The sequence below is a fragment of the Monodon monoceros genome, unplaced genomic scaffold (assembly GCF_005190385.1).
Source record: "Monodon monoceros isolate NGI ecotype Baffin Bay Population unplaced genomic scaffold, NGI_Narwhal_1 Super_Scaffold_1, whole genome shotgun sequence".
Taxonomy (NCBI): domain Eukaryota; kingdom Metazoa; phylum Chordata; class Mammalia; order Artiodactyla; family Monodontidae; genus Monodon; species Monodon monoceros.
In genome coordinates, this window is record NW_021703765.1 from 55136404 (window position 1) to 55157539 (window position 21136).

At 44.1% G+C, this 21136-nt stretch overlaps 1 protein-coding gene across 6 annotated transcripts in view; it reads right to left on the minus strand.

Moving 5' to 3' along the window:
- The window catches only part of L3MBTL4 (L3MBTL histone methyl-lysine binding protein 4), a 352211-nt gene that overhangs the window by 129548 nt on the left and 201527 nt on the right, over positions 1-21136 (minus strand). For all 6 annotated transcript variants that reach the window (XR_003794451.1, XR_003794450.1, XM_029228654.1 and 3 more), the window contains one exon: positions 10787-10889. Coding sequence is in view for 4 of the 6 variants with exons in the window: in XM_029228654.1 (XP_029084487.1) it covers positions 10787-10889 (103 nt within the window). In the remaining 2 variants the exon portion in view is untranslated. The remainder of the gene's footprint in view (positions 1-10786; positions 10890-21136) is intronic.

A 21136-nucleotide genomic window follows, 5' to 3' on the forward strand; every position in this document is an offset into this window, starting at 1 on the left:
AGCTAGAAATAATAAATGCTAGAAAGGGTATGGTGAAAAGGGAACCCTCCTACACTGTTTGTGGGAATGTAAATTGATACAACCACTATGGAAAACAGTACGGAGTTTCCTTAAAAAACTAAAAGTAGAACTACCATATGACCCAGCAATCCCATTGCTGGGCATATACTCTGAGAAAACCATAATTCAAAAAGAGACATGCACCACAATGTTTCATTGCAGCACTATTTACAATAGCTGGGACATGGAACCAACCTAGATGTCCATTGACAGATGAATGGATGAAGAAGATGTGGCACATATATACAATGGAATATTACTCATACATAAAAAGAAACAAAATTGAGTTATCTGTAGTGAGGTGGATGGACCTAGAGTCTGTCATACAGAGTGAAGTAAGTCAGAAGGAGAAAAACAAGTACCGTATACTAATGCATATGTATGGAATCTAAAAAAAAAAAAAGGTACTGATGAACCTAGTTGCACGGCAGGAATAAAGAGGTACACATAGAGAATGGACTTGATGACACGGGATGGGAAGGCGACGCTGGGGCAAAGTGAGAGTAGCATTGACATATATACACTACCCAATGTAAAATAGTTGGCTGGTGGGAAGCAGTAGCATAGCACAGGGAGAGAGCTCACTGCTTTGCGATGACCTAGAGGGGTGGGATAGGGAGGACAGGAGGGAGGCTCAAGAGGGAGGGGATATGGGGACATGTGTATGCGTATGGCTCATTCCCTTTCCTGTGCATCAGAAACTAACACGGTACCGTGGAGCAATTATATTCCAATAAACATCTATTAAAAAAACTAAAAATAGGGGGCTTCCCTGGTGGCGCAGTGGTTGAGAGTCCGCCTGCCGATGCAGGGGACACGGGTTCGTGCCCCACTCCGGGAAGATCCCACATGCCGCGGAGCAGCTGGGCCCGTGAGCCATGGCCGCTGAGCCTGCGCGTCCAGAGCCTGTGCTCCGCAACGGGAGAGGCCACAACAGTGAGAGGCCTGCGTACCGCAAAAAAATAATAATAATAATAAAGTACATGAAAAAACCCTTAAAAAAATATGTGAGAGAAAAAATGGCAGACTGGAAAACTGAATTTATCATTTTTCCTTGATAATCAATCCTTTCTCTCGATACTAAAAAAAGTAATAAATAAATGAAAGGGTATAAATACTGAAGGACAAAGCATGAGAGAAGAAATGACAGCAGATAACAGAGGTTCATGCAGTTTCAAGGCTGGAAAATGGGCAAGCTGGGAGCCAAGAGTCTGCAGAGAGAAGATGTCACAAAAGCCCACCTGGAAACATCTGGAAGCAAGTCTCTTCTGGAAGGCACTTACTAGAAGAAGGGGTCCCTGCTGGTGACGCAGGCTCCTCGACATTGGCCAGTCCCCTCCTGACCACTGCCCCTGAATCCCACCAGCTGGCAGGCCCTGAGCACACAGGCAAGGTTTGCTGGTGCCTTGTTCTCAAGAGTGAACTTGGAGGGACTTCCCTGGTGGCTCAGTGCAGGGGACACGGGTTCGAGCTCTGGTCCAGGAAGATCCCACATGCCGCAGAGCAACTAAGCCCGTGTGCCACAACTACTGAGCCCGCGAGCCACAACTACTGAAGCCTGTGTACCTAGAGCTGGTGCTCTGCAACAAGAGAAGCCACCGCAACGAGAAGCCCGTGCACCACGACGAAGAGTAGCCTCCGCTCGCCTCAACTAGAGAAAGCCCATGCACAGCAACAAAGACCCAACGCAGCCAAAAATAAATAAATTAAATTAATTAATTAAAAAAGAAAGCGTGAACCTGGAGAAAGACCACCAGGACTTGAGAAATGCCTCTCACATGACAGAAAGAAGCCGACCAACCTAACTGGAAAACAAATCAAAACACAAGTACCTGGGGAAAAAGTCAATGCTGGGTTAACTTAACCAGTCAATGTTGGTTAAGTTAACCCAGCAAATAAGAACAGGATGCAGCAAAAAACAAATCAGAGAATAAGGACATGTTCTCACAGACTGAAAAAAAATCACAGTAGGGTTAAAAAAAAAAATCAAAGGATTGTAAGACAAAGTTAAGCTATTCCAAGGAAGCGAACAAAAGACAAGGCGTTTAAAGAAAGGAGAGAAAATCTGGGCATCTGTGAAGGAAAACAAATGGAGCAAAGAGAAAAGATGGCAGAAAGAAGAACTCACACAGGGGCTTCTGGAAATAAGAGGTGTGAGTCTCCAGACTGAACCAGAGAGCGAGGAAGGCGCATTCCAGCACAGCGGGAACACACAGAAAGTCCCGACCATGTCTGGGGTGAGATTCTCGTAGTGGGTGGGAGGGAAAGACAATCCTTTTTGTGAAGTGAAATCTGAACAACAGCCAACTTCCCATTAACTTAAGGAAAACGCAGCAATGTCTTCAATAATCTGAAGGAAAAGTTTTCCGACTGGAATTCTATCCACAACTAAACAACTGTGGTTGAGGAGAGAGAACACATATTTCGACACACACAAAAATAAATGAATAACTATCTCCCACAACCCTATGCTCCAAAGCCAGGAGAAATAAACCAGGGAAATGAGGACAGAATCCAGGGAGGATCTGACAGAGGGAGTTGGAGGGGATTCCAGCCGGCAGGTAGGTCCCAGGAAGACGGCTGTGCAGTCCACCTACGAGAAACAGGCTCAGACTGGGAGGTGAGCAGAGGTGGCTCCAGAAGGGTCACCTGCAGGGGGTGTGTCGGCTCGGGGACCACCTGACATGCCCAGTGCGGCTCAGAAGGGCTTCGCAGGTGAGGGGTGACCAGGCAGGAGTCTGAGGCCAGCCAGGGCTGGGCTGCGAGGAGAGAGGCCTGACGCAGTGTGATACGACCAGGTTGTGTTTACCCAAAACCCACCAGGAAGATCAACCATTTAAAAGAAAACATCATACGGAAAGTCGGACAAACGACGGAACAAGAAACCCAAGAGCTGTGGCTCAGGGGCCCCACCTCTCAGAACACCGCACTGTCCACTGCACCCCCATGGATGGTCTACTGTGGCAGTGTCGCTGCTTTGTTTCAAGATACTCTGACCCGTTTACTTGTTTTCTGTGTTCCAGTTCATTCACTTCAACTTCTAGTTTGCTCTTGCTTTCCTTTTTCTACTCATCTAAAAAGTTAGTTAACTCTTCTAGTTGAATATTTAAGTAATTTATTTTCACTCTTTCTTGCTGTGTAGGGTTTACATTTACCTGTGAACATACACACAGGGATGTCCCAAACGTTTATCTCTTTAGTGTCCTCATTAGACTCCATCTGGATTTTCTAAGATTTGGGTTTGGGTCTCCTCTGACCCTCTGATTGCTTAAGCTGTATTTGTGAATGTTTTTGCATGTCTTCTAGGTGATTGGCTTTCCCCCCAACAACTTCTTGTTTTATTGCACTTGATCAGAGAATGGGTCTGAATTGTTTTGGTTTTCAGAATTTATAAGTTGTCTGTGGCCTAATAGTTGAGTTTTGAAAAGTGCTCTTAAGTAGGTTTTTTTTTTTTTTTTTTTCAGTTGGACATATAGCTTCCGGTCAGTCTTCGTCTTTTTAAAATCATGTTATTCAGATTCTATATATCTGTATTTGTTTTCCCTACTTAATCTATCATAGTCTCAAATGGATGAGTTAAAATCTCCTAATGTTATTGTGTTTTTCAGTATATTTCCTGCAGTTATGCTTTCAGTAACATGATACTGTATCACAAAGTGCATTAAGACTTACATGTGTCTTAGTCTCATTATGGAATTTAGCCTTTTCTATTGCAAAGACCTCCCAATTACAGACGAGGAAACTGAGGCTACGCACAGTGTGGCCATCTGCCCCCTAGTTATAGTAAACGGCAGGTCTGCAAGTCCAGCTCAGGCCAGTCTAAAACCTCAGACGTTAACACAGTGACTGACACACGCCACATACACCACACACACCACACATCTGTAGGAGAACAGATGTGAAGAGAAGAAAACAACCTGAGATAATTTCCATCATAATTCTTGAGTTGGCAAAATAGTTCCAGGCAAACCACAAATAGAGGCTGAGTTGTGCTAGAAGGTTCCACGAAGAGCACCCAAACGCCTTAGATCTATCTGACCCCTCACTCCTGAGCAGCAGGTGCTCCTTTACATTTGTGCTCTTTATGGCGTGACACTGGCGATTCGGGTCCTGCATCCCACCCGGAGCACCGGGGCAGGGGGTCCTTACATTCTGACGGTACCTGGCTCTCTGTGTAAAGAATAATCATTACTTCCTAAGTAAATTACCCTTGTATGTTTTATGGCACAGAGTTAGATCAAGTCTTCCGGAGTCTATGTTCTGCTCATTTAGAAAAAACAACATACCTAATCCTGGACCCTGGCTTAAAAGTAGGTTTACATCTTGTAGTCCCAGTATTGTCATCTTTAAATATTTCTATGTAAACAAATACACCTACTTCTTTTTATTCACTATGTAAATTCATTCAAATAAAATGTAAATTGTGTGATAATTTTGGGCCAAAAGTCTTATTTTCATACAGATAAGAACTGATGCAATTTCTTTCAAATAATGGTTTATGCAGCTTCTACTGAACTCTAAACAGCTTTGAATATCATTTTTAACCCCTTGACTATTTACATAAAAACGAAAATAAACCTGTCTGAAATTCATCTAAAAAGGATACCAAGGGGTCTGCCTGATCTCTGAAAGTGGTATGTTCTCTTCAAATGTCTTCAGCGACATCCTCATGTCACCGTTCTTGTCAGCTGTACAAAACAAGATGCTGACAACTTATTTTAAGAATATTGTTTACTTCCTTTCAAAACACCAAGCCTTCAACATCTGAGTGAGAAATTCTGACATGAAATGTGAAAACAACATTCACTCCTTGCAGGCACATCACTGCCTGGGAGAGTTTCATGGAAAAGCAGCTGAAACAGCCACCTTCCTAAAAGCAGCTTCCCGAAGGCTTTTTGGGAGCACAAGTCAATTGAGTTGTTTTGTATGAAACTGCAGGTGGGCTTCTTGTTTTACTTTTTCTTCATTTTTTAAGATACAAAAATATTTGCTTAAGAATCTTCTGGACTAGAGACTGTAAAAAGCATTTTATAGAATGCTGACTCTTTGGTAAAGGTACGCATCTGAGACAAGTTAAATAAAAACTTTCATTTTAGAATGTTTAATGTAAATTCTTCAGGAAACTCAGCTAGACATGATTATAATAGTACATCTAGGATTCTGGGAGAATGCAGCAACATTTTAAAATTCTCATCTCTTGATCTGACATATAAGAAGCAAAATGTATAATAATAACTTCGGGCGTGTTACAGCAAATTTCTAGCACGTGTAAGAGTGTGTGTGCGTGTGTGTGTGTGTGTGTGTGTGTGTGTGTGAGACATGCTCAACAGATACCACCAAGACATGCACTAAAGAATAATATTCTTCATCTTTTACAGCTATGTAAGATTTAGACTACAATAACATGAAAGAAATAACATGAAAACAAAACCCACAGATTATGAATGATATAAAAATTTTTTTACCCAGTTAATTACAAGAGGATTTAAATAAATTCTTAAGTTATACACAGAGTCACATAAGTAAACTGACTAACCTGGGAAATGACATTCAGAATGTCATGACCTAGAGTGAATTAAAAACAGATCTGGGCTTCCCTGGTGGTGCAGTGGTTGGGAATCCATCTGCCAATGCAGGGGACATGGGTTCGAGCCCTGGTCTGGGAAGATCCCACATGCTGCGGAGTAACTGAGCCCATGAGCCACAACTACTGAGTCTGCATACCACAACTACTGAAGCCTGCGTGCCTGGAGCCTGTGCTCTGCAACAAGAGAAGCCACCGCAATGAGAAGCCCACACACCACAATGAAGAGTGAAACCCGCTCGCTGCAACTAGAGAGGGCCCGCATGCAGCAACCAAGACCCAACAGCTAAAAATAAATAAAATAAATAAATTTATAAAACAAAACAAAACAAAATAAATTTAGCTGTTAAAAAGAAATCAGTGTATTAACTGAAAATGGAATCAGTCAGTCAATGAGTAACAAGCACCTCAAAGCTAAAATTGCCAAAGACAGACCGTCACTGAAAGTGATTAAAGCAGGAGACAGAAACGCCCGGTACCTGCAGGAACCGACCTTCCATCACCCACGACCCCACCCTCCTACACTGCCTTGCGGTCACCACTCCTCCAACAAGAAGTTCCTCCCCCTTCCTTGGGCACAACATAATGTTCAATGTAAGAAAAGCTTTTCACAGGTAAGTCAGAATTTATTTACCTGATGGTCTAAACGCTTTATAAATTCTATATAAAAATGCAAGTCCAAGGAAAACTCAGTTCTCTAATTTTTGTCTTTTTCCATTCTAGAGAGAAGCCAAGTACAGGTGCTCATCGCTTTTTATTTTTCTTTTCTGAGACAATGGAATCACTAAGGTGATTCCATTTTGAAGATGTTCCTTTTTCTTAAGGAGCCCTGCTCCAGCATAACAAGGTCTAGGCCACCAGAAGAGCTGCGGCCCAGTCACCCACCGTCACCAGGGGCTGCCCCGTGGATGTGAGGTCTGGATACAAAACATATCCTGCCTCATAGTTCCCTAAAAATGCTCCATCCTTCAACAAAAAACCACAAATAACAAATTCTGGCAAGGACGTGGGGAAAAGGGAACCCTCATCCACTGCTGGTGGGAATGTAAACTGGTGCAGCCACTGTGGAGAACAGTATGGAGGTTCCTCAAAAACTAAAAATAGAGCTACCATATGACCCAGCAATTCCACTCCTGGGTATATATGCCCCCAAAACGAAAACACTAATTCAAAAAGATATGTGCATCTCACACCAGTCAGAATGGCCATCATCAAAAAATCTACAAACAATAAATGCTGGAGAGGGTGCGGAGAAAAGGGAACCCTCTTGCACTGTTGGTGGGAATGTAAATTGATACAGCCACTATGGAGAACAGTATGGAGGTTCCTTAAAAAACTAAAAATAGAACTACCATACAACCCAGCAATCCCACTACTGGGCATATACCCTGAGAAAACCATAATTCAAAAAGAGTCATGTACCAAAATGTTCATTGCAGCTCTATTTACCACAGCCAGGACATGGAAGCAACCTAAGTGTCCATCAGCAGATGAATGGATAAAGAAGATGTGGCACATATATACAATGGAATATTACTCAGCCATAAAAAGAAACAAAATTGAGTTATTTGCAGTGAGGTGGATGGACCTAGAGTCTGTCATACAGAGCAAAGTAAGTCAGAAAGAGAGAAACAAATACCATATGCTAATACATATATATGAAATCTAAAAAAAAAAAGTGGTCATGAAGAACCTAGGGGCAAGATGGGCATAAAGACACAGACCTACTAGAGAATGGACTTGAGGGTATGGGGAGAGGGAAGGGTAAGCTGGGACAAAGTGAGAGAGTGGCATGGACATATATACACTACCAAATGTAAAATAGATAGCTAGTGGGAAGCAGCCACATAGCACAGGGAGATCAGCTTGGTGCTTTGTGACCACCTAGAGGGGTGGGATAGAGAGGGTGGGAGGGAGGGACATGCAAGAGGGAAGAGATATGGGGACATATGTATACGTATAACTGATTCACTTTGTTACAAAGCAGAAACTAACACACCATTGTAAAGCAATTATAATCCAATAAAGATGTTTTAAAAAAAGAAAAAAAGATATGTGCACCCCAATGTTCATATCAGCACTATTCACAATAGCCAAGACATGGAAACAACCTAAGTGTCCATCAACAGATGAATGGATAAAGAAGATGTGGTATATGTATGTGTGTGTGTGTATATATATATATATATATATATATATACACACACACGATGGAATATATACATATATAATTGTATATATAATTACATGGAATATATATAATGAAATTTTGCCATTTGCAGCAGCATGGATGGACTTGGAGGGCATTATGCTAAATGAAGTAAGTCAGAGAAAGACAAATGTTGTATGATATCACTTATATGTGGAATCTAAAAATTAAAACTAGTGAATATAACAAAAAAGAAAACAGACTCACAGATATAGAGAACAAACTAGTGGTTACCACTGGGCAGAAGGAAGTGGGGAGGGGCAAGATAGGGTTAGGGGATTAAGATGTACAAACTACATATAAAATAAATAAGCTACAAGGATAAACTGCACAACACAGGGAATATAGCTAATATTTACAATAACTATAAATGGAATATAATCTTTAAAATTGGGAATCACTATGTTGTACACCTGCAATATATAATATTGCATAACAACTATATGTTAATTTAAAAAGTAAAAAAATTTTTTAAAAGTCCCATTCTTCTATCACGTGTTCAGTTATCTCATTTTTTTCTAAGCTTCATAGAATGCCTTTTTTAACAAACACTTCCTTATTTTTACATTTTTCTGGTTTCCTCCAAAGTTCTGATGCCAACCCGGTAAAGGCTACTTGCTGGAGAGAATCACGTCAGATATTATTCATCATTAGATACTATAACTAAGAACAGCAATCAGACCCACTTGGGCCATACTGGATGAGAAAGTTCAGGGAAACTGCTGAAACACAGTGGAGTGTGCCCACTGTGATCTGGTCCATGTTTTCAGAACCCAAGTAGGGGAAGGTGAATAACCTACACATAAGAATCGTGGTCGGGGGGGAGGGGGGCAAGTCAGCTGGGGTGAGTGAGCTCTTCGGCGGTCCCAGGAGCGGCCCGGGTGATGTCTGTGACCCCAGCCCTGGTGCCGCAGGCGGGCAACTGCAGAGGACAATAAGGGACAGACCGACCACCACGTACTGGCCGGCTCACTCTGAGGATAATGATTCAAGCTTTGAAGGAGGCACTAGGATGTCCAGTTATCCATCCAGAAGTACCTGGCACTCAAAAATCCACCGTGAGGAGGCAGAACCTGGTATGCTCTCTCAGGGCTGTCCAGAGGAACTTTTTGGGCCGTCCAATGCGGCAGCCACGAGCCACAGGCGGCTCCTGAGCAACTGAGATGTGGCTACTGCGACTGAGAAACTGAAATTTTCATTATTTTTTATTGTAATTAATTTCCATGTAAACAGACCCATATGACTAGAACTACCATCTTGGACTTTGCAGCTCTAGGTTTTTAAAAACTAACATAAACACACAAGAAAAGCCTGAAGAAGATTATTCACAGCCACACACCCCTAGTAATGTCTGTAAAGTGGTTCTATCGAAAGGGTCCTCACCTCACACAGACCCCGACCCGATGATGGGATGGCTCTTTCCCCCACCTGCTCCCCCGTGTCCTTTTCTCTCTTCCTCCCTTCCCTCGTACAGAACTCCAGCTTCACCACAAGGGCCTCTCTTAAAACCTGCGAGTCCTGCATTTGTCCAAGTAACCAAGGTGTCTACATGTCTTCAATTTCTTTCTTTTCTATGGTTGCTATATTATAATCTTTTAAGTGTTAGTGTTTTTTTTTAATTTTCAACTTTTTATTGCTGTATAATATATTCATAAAGAAAAGTACAAGTATTATTAGTGTACTTAAGCTCAATGAATTTTCACAAGTTGAATACATCCCTGGTTATCAGCACCAGATCAAGAAACAATATTACCAACACCTTGGAAGCCCCCTTTTTGAGCGGAGAACTCAAGAAATGCTGCACCACCAAGGTTCTTAATGATACAAGTGTTGTGTGGAAAACCATGGGCATCCAGGATGCCAAGTCAAACGGAGATTCACGAGGGTCTGATTTTGAATGCAAAGAAGCTTATGTAATACACTAACCAATTTGTGTCACTTTTTCAAACATGTGCAAGAGTAGGTATTTGATTTTTAAATATCTGTGACAAAAGACTTAGAACTCTTTCAATTAAGTGTTAGTATTATATTTACACATATAACATATTTACGTACATCAGCATTATTTCTTATAGTAACACTTGCTTTGATTCATTTAGAGCTGTTTGAAGCACTGGTTTCCAGACCTGCAAGCACCTGACACAGCGGCGACTTCTCTGTGGATCTCTTTTATCCAAACAAACATTTCCTTGTTTCACATATATGATTTATCCTTTTCTCTTCATAGTTATCTATGTGTTTGTTTTATCTGTTTGTGTATTTGGACAAATCTGATGTCAATTCTGTTCAGCTTTAATTTACATATTCTGTAACTAGATCACCAATATGAATAATTTATCTATACGTTACTTTACCACTTGATGGTGACAGAAAAAGCAGCGAGGACTTCAACACTTATTTGTACTTATTTTTCATTAAGAGCACTATCCTCCCCATACTATTATCACATATTTAAAACACAGGCATATTCTGCACTTCACGCTATTTTTTATCCTATAACAGAATTATCTCATCCCCAAATAAATAAAAGATAAAGAAAAAGAAACAGAGGCAAGGTGAGAGCCAGGGGCGAAGCGGCAGGAGGTTCTGGAATTTCTTAAGAAGGTGGCGAGACGGGCAGCTGTGTGGGGAGGATTCAGGAGCACGAGGGACGAAGGGTGGGGCATGTGTGCACCTGCTGAGACAAGTGTCAGAGGGCAGAGGTCCTGGGAAGCCTGGTGGTCTGGGCCGGGCCTCAGGAGGCCAAAAGGCCCAGAGGAAGGCGGGCTGGGCAAACACGGGAAATGTTGAAGAGGGGCCTCGGGACAGCGATGGGGGAGTATGATGGGGAGGTGTCTGGCTCCCAGAGGGTCATTACGATGCTTCCTACAGCTGCTAATCTGCATCATGTTTCAGTTCATCCCTGAAATAATTTAAATAAGAAAAAATTTTACCTGTGATGTCCTGAATACCGTGGACCACGGATATGGCCTATCCCTCGGCACCCTGGAGTGGGACAAACAGCTTGACCTGGAAGGATTTTCACATCATTTGCCCCTTCAGGAAGTAAAAGAACATACCTTGAAAACACCCTCAGCAAAGAAGAACTGGAAAGACTAAAATATGCAAATGATATTCATCAAGACTTTTCAAATTAAAAACAAACCGTCACCAGAAACACTTATTGGGTACTTGTGATGTTTTATAAAACGATTTAGCAGAAAATATCAGTGCTGTAATGGATAATATAAACAGCAACTAACATCAGAGGCTGAGCAAAATGAATAGGCATTGAAGAAATTTAAGTAAAAAAAAAAAAAAACCCAGAAGAACATGACATGTCTTCAACAGAATAACACTGGCAAAGGCAACACAGCCATGAGCTGAGCAGGTGGGTGGGTGAGGTCTGGTTTGTGGCTCCCCATGAAACTCCCACTCAGCCACAGCAAGGCTCCCCCAAAGGGCGGACAGAAACTGAACCAGCAAATGGGGCACAGAGAAGACAGTGACATGGCCCTCCCTGTGCCACTCAAGTGTGTCCCAGCAGCTGAAGAGCCAACTGCCTGACCATTCTGTACTGGGCTGGGCTGTGCTATATACACTATATGACACTATTCTATACAGACCATATCACACGGTACTGTACCATACTGTATATATATAGCATACTCTACTATACTGCACTATACTATACTGCAATACACTATCCTAAACTATATACACTATATATGCTATACCGTACAAAACTACTACATATACTATACTATTCTATACTTTACTATCAACATATATACAATATTACAGTATACTACATATACTATACTAAACAATACATAATGAATCCAGGCCAGAGATGAATTCCGTCAAGCCCAAGAGGCAATGTAAAGAGTATCAGGATTGAAACCCCCTTGCTCTGTTCTGTGATTTTTCTCAGTCTGGTTTGCCCCTTCCCTCTCCTCCCCTCGCTGCTACACACACACACACACACACACACACACACACACACACACACACACACATGCTCCTGGAATGTGCTACCCCCTCCTGTCATGCTGCTCTGGGCCTCCTTTGATGAAGATCCCACACCTTCCCCCTCCCTCCCCAGCTCTCAGATTTCCGTCTCCTGTTCAAGCTCCTGTGTCCTTGTCCTCGTCTCAATACTTTCTCCGACTCCCAGCTCTGATTTAACTTGCCTGTTGGGTGAAGACATTGCACCCTGCAGCTTCTTCAGGAAAAGACGTGCATTTTCTCACACTCCACGTGCCCCAGGACTGGCAGAGAGGAAACTGCCTTCTTTTCCCGGCACCCCTCCTCGACTGTGCTTCCTCCCTGCTCCTCGAAGACTCCCGATGCAACAGGCCCCAACACCGCTGGCCTCTCGTGGCCCACCCCCCAGCCCCCACCACCCCGCACCGCTCGGGAAGACCTCTGTCCCGGCTCCCCGGGTGCCGCTCCGTCCCTGCTCCACCGTCGCCCGAGGCGGCCCCAGCACCCGCCCTCCCGGTTGTCCTACCCCATCTGCTGCCCTCACAGATCATTAACCGTCTCATCCTCAGGGGCCACTTCCCCAAACCCGGCTGGGCCACACACGCAAAGAAAACCCTCCGGATCTCGTCGTCACCCAAAATGGCACCGCTTCCCAAATCATCTCGTAGTCAGGCTGCTTTTACTCAGGTAACCCCGCTGCTGAGGCTCTTTCCAACATCATGGGAACTTCCAGGCCACTGATCTCCCTTCCTTCTCACCATCAGTCCCCTCGCATCACGACTCCCTTCCCTTGTCTGAGTCTATCCACCAGTATTTGACCTTCTGTTGCACGTGACATAAACTCTCTTGCCTCTCTGACCTTTTATCACATCTGGTTGTGAAAAAAAAAAGCCAGCCATGAATCAGTTGTGTTATCCTGCTGCTCTGTGTTCTTCATAACTAACTCTTCCTGGGAAAAATTACACAGCAGTGTGGATTAGGTGTGATCAAAACATCTGTCTTCAGTGTCACCTGAGCCCTCTAGGCTCTCCCAAATCTCCCACTAACCTCCCTGCTCCGGGACTCAGTCGCTGGCTCGCCTGCTGCTTCACGGAGAAAACAGGAGCCTGCTCACCGGTGGGCCTTCCTAGCCCCCTTCCCTCCCATCACAGTGCAGGGAGCAGTCTGCCCTCCCCCGAGTGAACCCTCACCGGTTAGGTTAGGATCTCATCTTCCTCCCACTCTTCAGGAGCTCTGGGCTATCAAATATTCTAATTGCCCCTTGACTACTGAATCCTTTCTACCAACACTTAAACACACTCCAGTTTTCCCCTTTGGAGCCACCTCCCCTTTAGCTGCTGTTCCCTCTTCTCCTGTTCACAGCCAGACTTCTCAGGAGGTTCTCTCTGCTTGCTCACATCCCATTTCTTGAACCACATCAGCCTGTCTTCTGAGGTCACCCGTGACCTCTCTGCATTAGGCCCAACACGCACTGCTGAGAGCACACCACACTCAGTGCCTTGGCGCTAGGCTGACCACAGCTGGCTACCGCCTTCTTGAACTGTTACTGTCCACTGGCTCTGGTGACATCACACTCTCGCCATCAGCATGTGGGCATTCTCTTCTTTGCCAGCTTTTCATCCTCCGGTGAAATTTAAAATGTCAGAGAACCCCAAGGTTTGTTCCTGGGCCATCCATTTCTTCGTTCACCAAATGTATACTATAGATGCTCAGAGGCTACAGCCCAGACACTCTGTACGTTCTAGACCAATGCATCCAACTCTTCACCCAACATCTCTGTTGGGAATCTCTTAAAGGCGTTTCAAATTCAACATGTTCAAAACTGAAGTCACCGCCTGGTCCCCAAACTTCTTTTCCTCTAGAGCCATTCGTCTCAATAAACCGCATTAATCCTTGACATCTTTCCTGCCCTCATTTCACTCCACCCAACTTCCGGCCAATTCTCAATCCCTTAGGTATTTCCACCTGCCAACTTATTCCTATCACTACTGGGTGCCCTGACCCAAGCCATCATTGCCTCCCCCTTGAACGACCTCAGCACCATCCTTCATTCAGTCCAAGTCCCCATCTTGCAACCAGAGTGACATTTTCAAAACACAAATCTCACTGCATCACTTCCCTCTTAGCTTCTTTCAATGGCTTCTCATGGCTCTTGGGATTAAGTCCCAAATCCTTAGCCTGGCCTACCTGATCCCAACTCCTATCTACTTCTCTAGATGCGTCTTACTTGATCTTTCCCATTACTCAATATTCTGCATCTATACTGGCCTTTTCCTGTCCCTTGAACCCACCAGGTTCTTTCACAGCTGAGAGCACTTGCATGCTGGAATGACCTTCCTACCTCTCAGCCTGGAAAACTCCTACTCATCTTTCAGGTCACAGCTTACATTTCACTTCCTCAGGCTAACTTCCAAGAGTAGGTTAGGTTCCCTTTTTTAATAGCACTTACCTCTACTACAAATTAAATGATGTATTTGTTTAGTGTCTCTCTCTCTCTCTCTCTCATATTAGAATCGTGAGCTGCGAGCCTGGGTGTACTGCACCATTGTGTTGGCACTGCCTAGTATGTCACATAGTCACTGCTCAGGACATGCTCACTGAATGACTCGATGAGCCTTCCATACCTCTTCCCTCAAGATGCTCAGAGTCTAGAAGAGAGGCTTACATAGAAACCAGAAATTGGCATTACAGTACGATTCTGTTGCAGAAAAGTACTGACCAAGGCTGGGTCCCAGTGTATGATGCTGTTAGAACAAATATTTGCACCTCAAATAGATTTTTGTTAAATTTACTGAACAATAGGAAAGTATGCCTTAGACACTTATTACACCCTCACAACTCTGTGAAACACCTTGAGGGATAAGCAGAAATAAGAGCTGCCCTACCCCAAGGTAGCTTTCAGAAAGAGCTTGGAAAAAGAAAACAATTATTAAACAAATGAATGTTTAAAACTTGTAAACAAGCCCCTAATTAAGACGTACGCTTGTATCAAACAGTAAAAAAAAAAAAAAATCTATGAGAAAAGAAAGAAACACAGGGTATAAAGAGACTTTTCTCCAAACCGTGCCTCACAACATGCTCCCAAGGCCACCAGCACAAAGACCTAGAACCTAAACCCACAGACAGGCCAACAAGCCAGTGCCCACCTGCCAGCCCAGATGCAGCTCTGTGCGGACAACGTTTCAGCAGCCTCCCAATGAAGGCTACTGAGTATTTCAGGACTATTTTAATGCACTTGATTCAATCAAGGCTTGAAGTGATATTTTATCAATTTCATCAAATATTTATCAATGCATATTTATCTCCAGATCCCTGATGGGTGTCGTAATTCTCTCCTTGTAGGATCTGTAAGGAGAGGCGTGACCCCGACTACCGGAGAAGAGTTATTACATTAAGAACCACAGCAAGGACATACAAAGAAGTAGTTATGGAGAACATGCAACGAAAATGCACAGAACCTAACAAGTTTTCTTGGTAATTTTGTGTGATGAAGTTTAATGGGTTGACTCGATGGTGAATTAGACAGAGAACCGTCTGTTGGTGAAAAGAAACCGGTAAATTCTGTAATAGTTCGTGTTATTGCCTCTAGGAAAAAAGGGAACCTATGATAAAATTAATGCTTTTCCCCAGAAGATAACTGCATTTTTGCCAAGAATATCTTAATTGTAACTTGGCTATTTGGAGAATTAGGTCTCAAGAAAAAATGTTCTCAGCTCGAAATCCCTTCCTTAGAGAGAGCATCGCTGACCGTATCACCCTTTCTTGCCTTCTTTTTACCACTTTGCCTGAAATGCCCTCCCTAGTCTATCTGCTCATCGCCTGGCAGGTGAGTCCGGGGCAGAAGGACATCCGCCTCATCTAGCTTGTTAACCGCTGCACCCCACCTGCCACAGTAGGGACGGCACGCAGGAGACGCTGAATAAAACTGTGGTTTGTGAACGAATAAATAACTACAAAGACAGCAACAGTGACCACCTCTAAGCACTGTTTTGGTACATCCTGACCACAGTGCTGTGAGATAATCACATATTATTCTCATTTCAGAGCTTAGATTGTCTAAAATCAATCTTCAGTCTGCTAACTACTGCGAGCTACTCGCTAAAACTAGCAGCATCAATAGCTCCTAATTTATTCCAAGTCTTCTACGAAAATTTTACTCAGGCAGGAGTAAATCTGATGGTAGACCTGTTGCTGCAAGGGAAAAAAGAAATGGAAAATACCCCTGTGAACTGGAAATTATCTGAGTAACGAACAATGTCTGTACTAACGCGAGACCACAACAAAGCATCCTCACGGACCCCCATTCTCACAGAGTTCCTCTGTTACCACAGCTGCCAGGGCGGACGCTGCAGGTGCCCACCCAACACCCATTCCCCGAGCCCTCCTTGATAAGGAGCCCTGACTCGGTTCAGGGCAGCAACGTGCCCACGCCCGGCTGACACGGCCGCCTTTCCCAGCCTCTTTCACAACCGGAAGTGGCAGTACAGTCTAAGGGGAGGGCAATGCTGGATGTTCATAAATACTTTTTTTGCCTACTTTTAGGTGATGCTGATGCTGCTTTGCCTGTTTCCCCCTTCCTCAATCTTCACGGAACGTAGATATAAGGGCTCATGAGGTGACAAGCACAAGGACAGAAGCAAACGTGTTGAAGAGGGCAGAGAATGAAGGATGACGGAGCCTGGACCCAGGACCTGCCAGCGTGGGCCTAGCACATCAGTGTCTGTCATGTAGGAAAAACAACCCTCTCTTTGATGAAGGTATCGTGAACAGATTTTTATGTTACTTGTGGCTGAAGAAGCCCTACAATAAAACAGCAATTGCATTTTGTTTTTCCTTTTGTGAAATCAAGGAATTGCTCTAAAACAAAAGCTAGGGTTGCATGTGAGTGGTAGACCTGTTGTGATGTAAAGATGATGTAAGGGGTCAAAGGCAAAATCAAGAAATACAAGAGGCTGTTCTCATCTCTAGAAAATGAGAAAGGGAGCTGTTCTTATTTCAAAATGGCCTGAACTGGCAACTGGGAGTGATGTGGATGAGAAGGGTCCTCATCCCAGCCAGGACGGGGTAGAAGCTGAAATCATCTCCTTCCTTCTGAGCAGAAAGCAGTTTCCTCTCCCAACTGTTATTTGGTACAGAGATGACCCAGAGCAGAATGACAACACTGACACTGACTGAAGCAAATTAAGATGATCTATTCACTTCAACATATAAGCAAGCCCCAGATTGATGCCGGCCAGCACTACAAGTAAGGATCGAGCAGCAACATTCTTAGCCTTATTTCAACCCTCATTACCCACTGCTGGAAAGGATGCAGTTCAACCCCAGTCACTTAGCAAGCGTTTTATGGAGAAATGACATTAGCACCCGGTGGTAATAGCCACTAGAGTGGATACAGAAAAGAAAAACAGATTCAAATGTCACTGATAACAGACAAGCAAGATACATTATTTCTTCTTAATTTTAAAATAAAAATAACCACTGAGTATTATTCATTCATTTAAAGAGATACCAAGTGCTTGTTATGTGTATCCTGGGTGCTAGAGATACGGTGAACTAAATAGAAGACCTGCCCACTTTGAGCTCACCTTCTGGTGCCAGAGACAGAGTAAACTACAAATAGAAACAGTGTAGGGCTTCCCTGGTGGCGCAGTGGTTGAGAGTCCGCCTGCCGATGCAGGGGACACGGGTTCGTGCCCCGGTCCGGGAAGATCCCACACACCGCGGAGCGGCTGGGCCCGTGAGCCATGGCCACTGAGCCTGCACATCCGGAGCCTGTGCTCTGCAACGGGAGGGGCCACAACAGTGAGAGGCCCGCGTACAGCAAAAAAAAAAAAAAGAAAAAGAAACAGTGTAACATCAGTGACAGTGCGAGGGAGGAAGAGAAAGTGACCGGGTGGCAGTGGGGACCCTGGTTCAAGGCAGAGTCATCAAGGAAGAGGTCCTGATGTTCGGACAGGATCCTGTGTGCAGTGAAGGCACGAGCCGTCCTGGGACAACAGCAGGAAGGCCAGCGTGGCCGGAGCCGCGTGGACAATGGAAAGGGCGCAAGAGGCGAGGTGGCGGGGGCCACGGTGAGGCCTCCGCCGGACGCCGGGCTTGACAGGGCACGTCTGAAGGACCAAATGGGGAGTGAGTCACTGAGGACTGAACTTACTGCAGCCTGTTCTTTGAGCAGTGCTTACTTCTTCTACGCAGAGCTCAGGAAGGGCTACAGGCTGGCTCTACGCTGTGGTTGAGGCATCCGTGCCTGGCATTAAAGCCGTGACCGGGATCAGAGAGATTCTTAACTGCTGGTAGTTAAGGGATGTCTGGAACCTTGAGGTGGGAGCCAGCGATCTGCAATGTTCTGAGCTCCGGTTTCTACCCACGTGGCCCAATCCCCGAATGAACATGACTCACAGGATGCCACCCTTAGGCACCTGCATGCAGGGGAGATGCTGGATGGATACAGAGCAGGTTAAAACTGCATTTCCCTCATGCGAGCTGCACTGAGAGCTGGGGAGCAACATGGAGAAAAGTTATTTCAACCACATCCTTCCCTGAGATGCCACAGTGAGTTTGTGTCCGTGGAGCGGAGGAGAGGCCTGAGGACTGAGCTCTGGGCGACACAACAGGTAGAGACTAAAAGGAAGGAGGAGGGAGGAGGCCGGGAAGCCATGCGCCCAGGGCCATGGCACAAAGGCTGCGATGCCTGGGGCTTGCAGTGGACAGACACCAACAAGCCAGACTGACCTTCAAGGGAGAAGGGAGAGAAGAAAGGGGGGAAACAATGGCATAAACTACTTTTTTGAGGAGTTTTAGTAGAAAAGGTGATATGAAAGTGGGTTGTGGTCAAGAAGGTGTTTTCCTTACTATTTCTCTTTGAGTGATGATGGGAACGTTTCCGTAGAAGGAACCGGACAATGTAGAAGGAGAGGGTGTAGTTGTGGGGAAAGGTCCTTGAGTCACGGCCAGCGAGGCCCGAGCATGGCCGGCCTCCAGGGAAGGAAGGCAGCACGTGGGGACGGGAGGACCAGCTTCTCCACCGAGAGCTTTTATTTTCTCAGTCAAATAGGCAGTGAGATCATCAGCTGAGATTAAGGGCAAGGAGAGCAACAGGATTAAATCTAGGACTAAACATTTAAAAATAAAGCAAACTGGTGAAATCCGCACATGTTCTCACTCCACGTAATTACGTGTCTGCTATCTTTACTGTGGATTGGAGACCTTTAGGCTAGTATCCTGTTTTGTTTTGTTTTTTCCCACCCCACCCCCCAGGAAACTTATATCATAGTTTGCTAAAAAGATTTAATGAAATAATTACCCCAAATGTTGGAGGATGCAAATAATAAGCATATCATTCCAACTGAAATTATAGGTTAATCATACCTATTCTCGATCTCCTGATGAAATTGGGGACAATAAACACCTGTTGTGCTATAATAATGAGGTCCTCAAAAAGAAGAAGAAAATAATGTAACCAAACACCATGGTTGCCTGTACTAGGTTTCAGGCTGTCAGATTTCATGATATATAAATGAAATAGAACAATAATTTTCTGAAATGGGAATGCAGTAAAATAATGTTTTAAAAGGATTCTAAAAATGCAAATATCAGCTGATCTAAAAATCCTTTAAAGCATAACAAGGGCAGTAATAGTAGAAGAGGGTAAAGTAACCACCTACCTAAGGCAGGAAAACATTCAGAAGGAGGTAGAGTCGGGAAAGACCAGTGGACATAACAGTAATCACACTGGTTCCACCTCACAGAGTGCCCTGGGGTAAGAAGAGACAGCAGCGTGGACAGAGCAGACCCGAGAGAGCTTCTGGGCAGCCACGGTGAAAAGTGAAACGTGTCACATGGGGGCTTTGCTCCATATTTAAAAGGAGACAGCAGAGCAGCTGGCAAAGATTTTCTTAGCAAAATATAATAAAATGCACTTATCACACGTCGAGTTTTAAATGAGAGACCGAATGGCACAGTGTGCAGCTGGTAAACTACACAAGGATCCTGGGCAGGGAAGGTCTCCTGTCTACGTGCGGGCACAGGACCAGGGAGACCAGGGCTTTGCTGGAAAACGGGGCGATTTGGCCCAAGGGACCAGATGAAAGCACCGTAGACCTGGCCGTGCACTGGCCTGAGCCACCGTGAGGAGGGTACAGGGCTGGGAGGAAGTGTGAGTGGTGGTACGTGACATATGGCTGTAATGACATTAAGGACAGAGGGAGAAATACACATTTGATCCCATACACCTCTCCTTCAAACATTCTAAAGTAAAGAATTTGTACCATCTATTTAAAAACACAAGACTAGGCTCTTTTTTTCATTACTGAATAGCACAGGCCTTCATAAAATGCCAACCTGCCTTGTAACCCGTTTTTAACCTTTCAAAAACTCAGGAAAGTGACATCCTTGATTTATGGAAGGAGAAACTGGGAGGGGTCCACAGAGATCACACAGAAGCACAGAATTTTAGGAGCAGAACAGTCGTACAGACACAGGCACACAGAGAAATTGGTTTACACGTAACTGAAGTAAATTGAATTAAACCTACTTCTTTCAATAACTGATAACCGTACTGTGAGGAACTGAAGGGTAATACAGCATCGAAAAGCATCCAGTACAAATACTATTTCACTAGACGGTCCTATTTCATTTTTTTCATTATTTTTAAGAAAGAAATCAAAGCAGATGCACTTGTCTTCTAAACCTTAATTTTTATACAAATTCTCTCTCAAAGATAATATAAAAAACCAAGACTACTTTCTTACTTTCTGAAACTCCTAATTTAGCTGATCTTTTACATGAAAACCGCTTTTTTTTTAAAAATGACAAAATGCTTGGTTTATGTAAATGGGATTACTCCCACCTAATCTAAGTGAAAATGCTGCAAATCCACCCCCTCCTCTCCTCTGATTCTCGTGCATTCTCTCTCCCACTCTCGATTTCATTTCTTGGTTTCTACTTCCCTCTCTTCCCCCCCCCCCTCCCCCAACTGTGCCTTGTGCAACAAGATACTAAATAAACAGAAGCCACAAGCCTGTCCTCATTCCCAGGATTTTCCTTATTCATGTGAAGGGAGATAACGGACAGGCCTAAAACTGTAAGTAAACCACGGTTGCTTATGACTTGTTTTTGAGCTTTCCCAATCCTTGAACTAATTTCCCCCCCTTTTACTAAAAGAGGAAATTAGTTAATAAGTTCCATTTTCACTGAAAGTGTCACACATAATTTGCTGACTAAAACATCAAACTGATTAGTTGCTGGTAGAAACGTCATCTGTTCTCGTAACCAAACATGTATAAATATAAAAGTTATTTAGAAGAATGAAGCACACC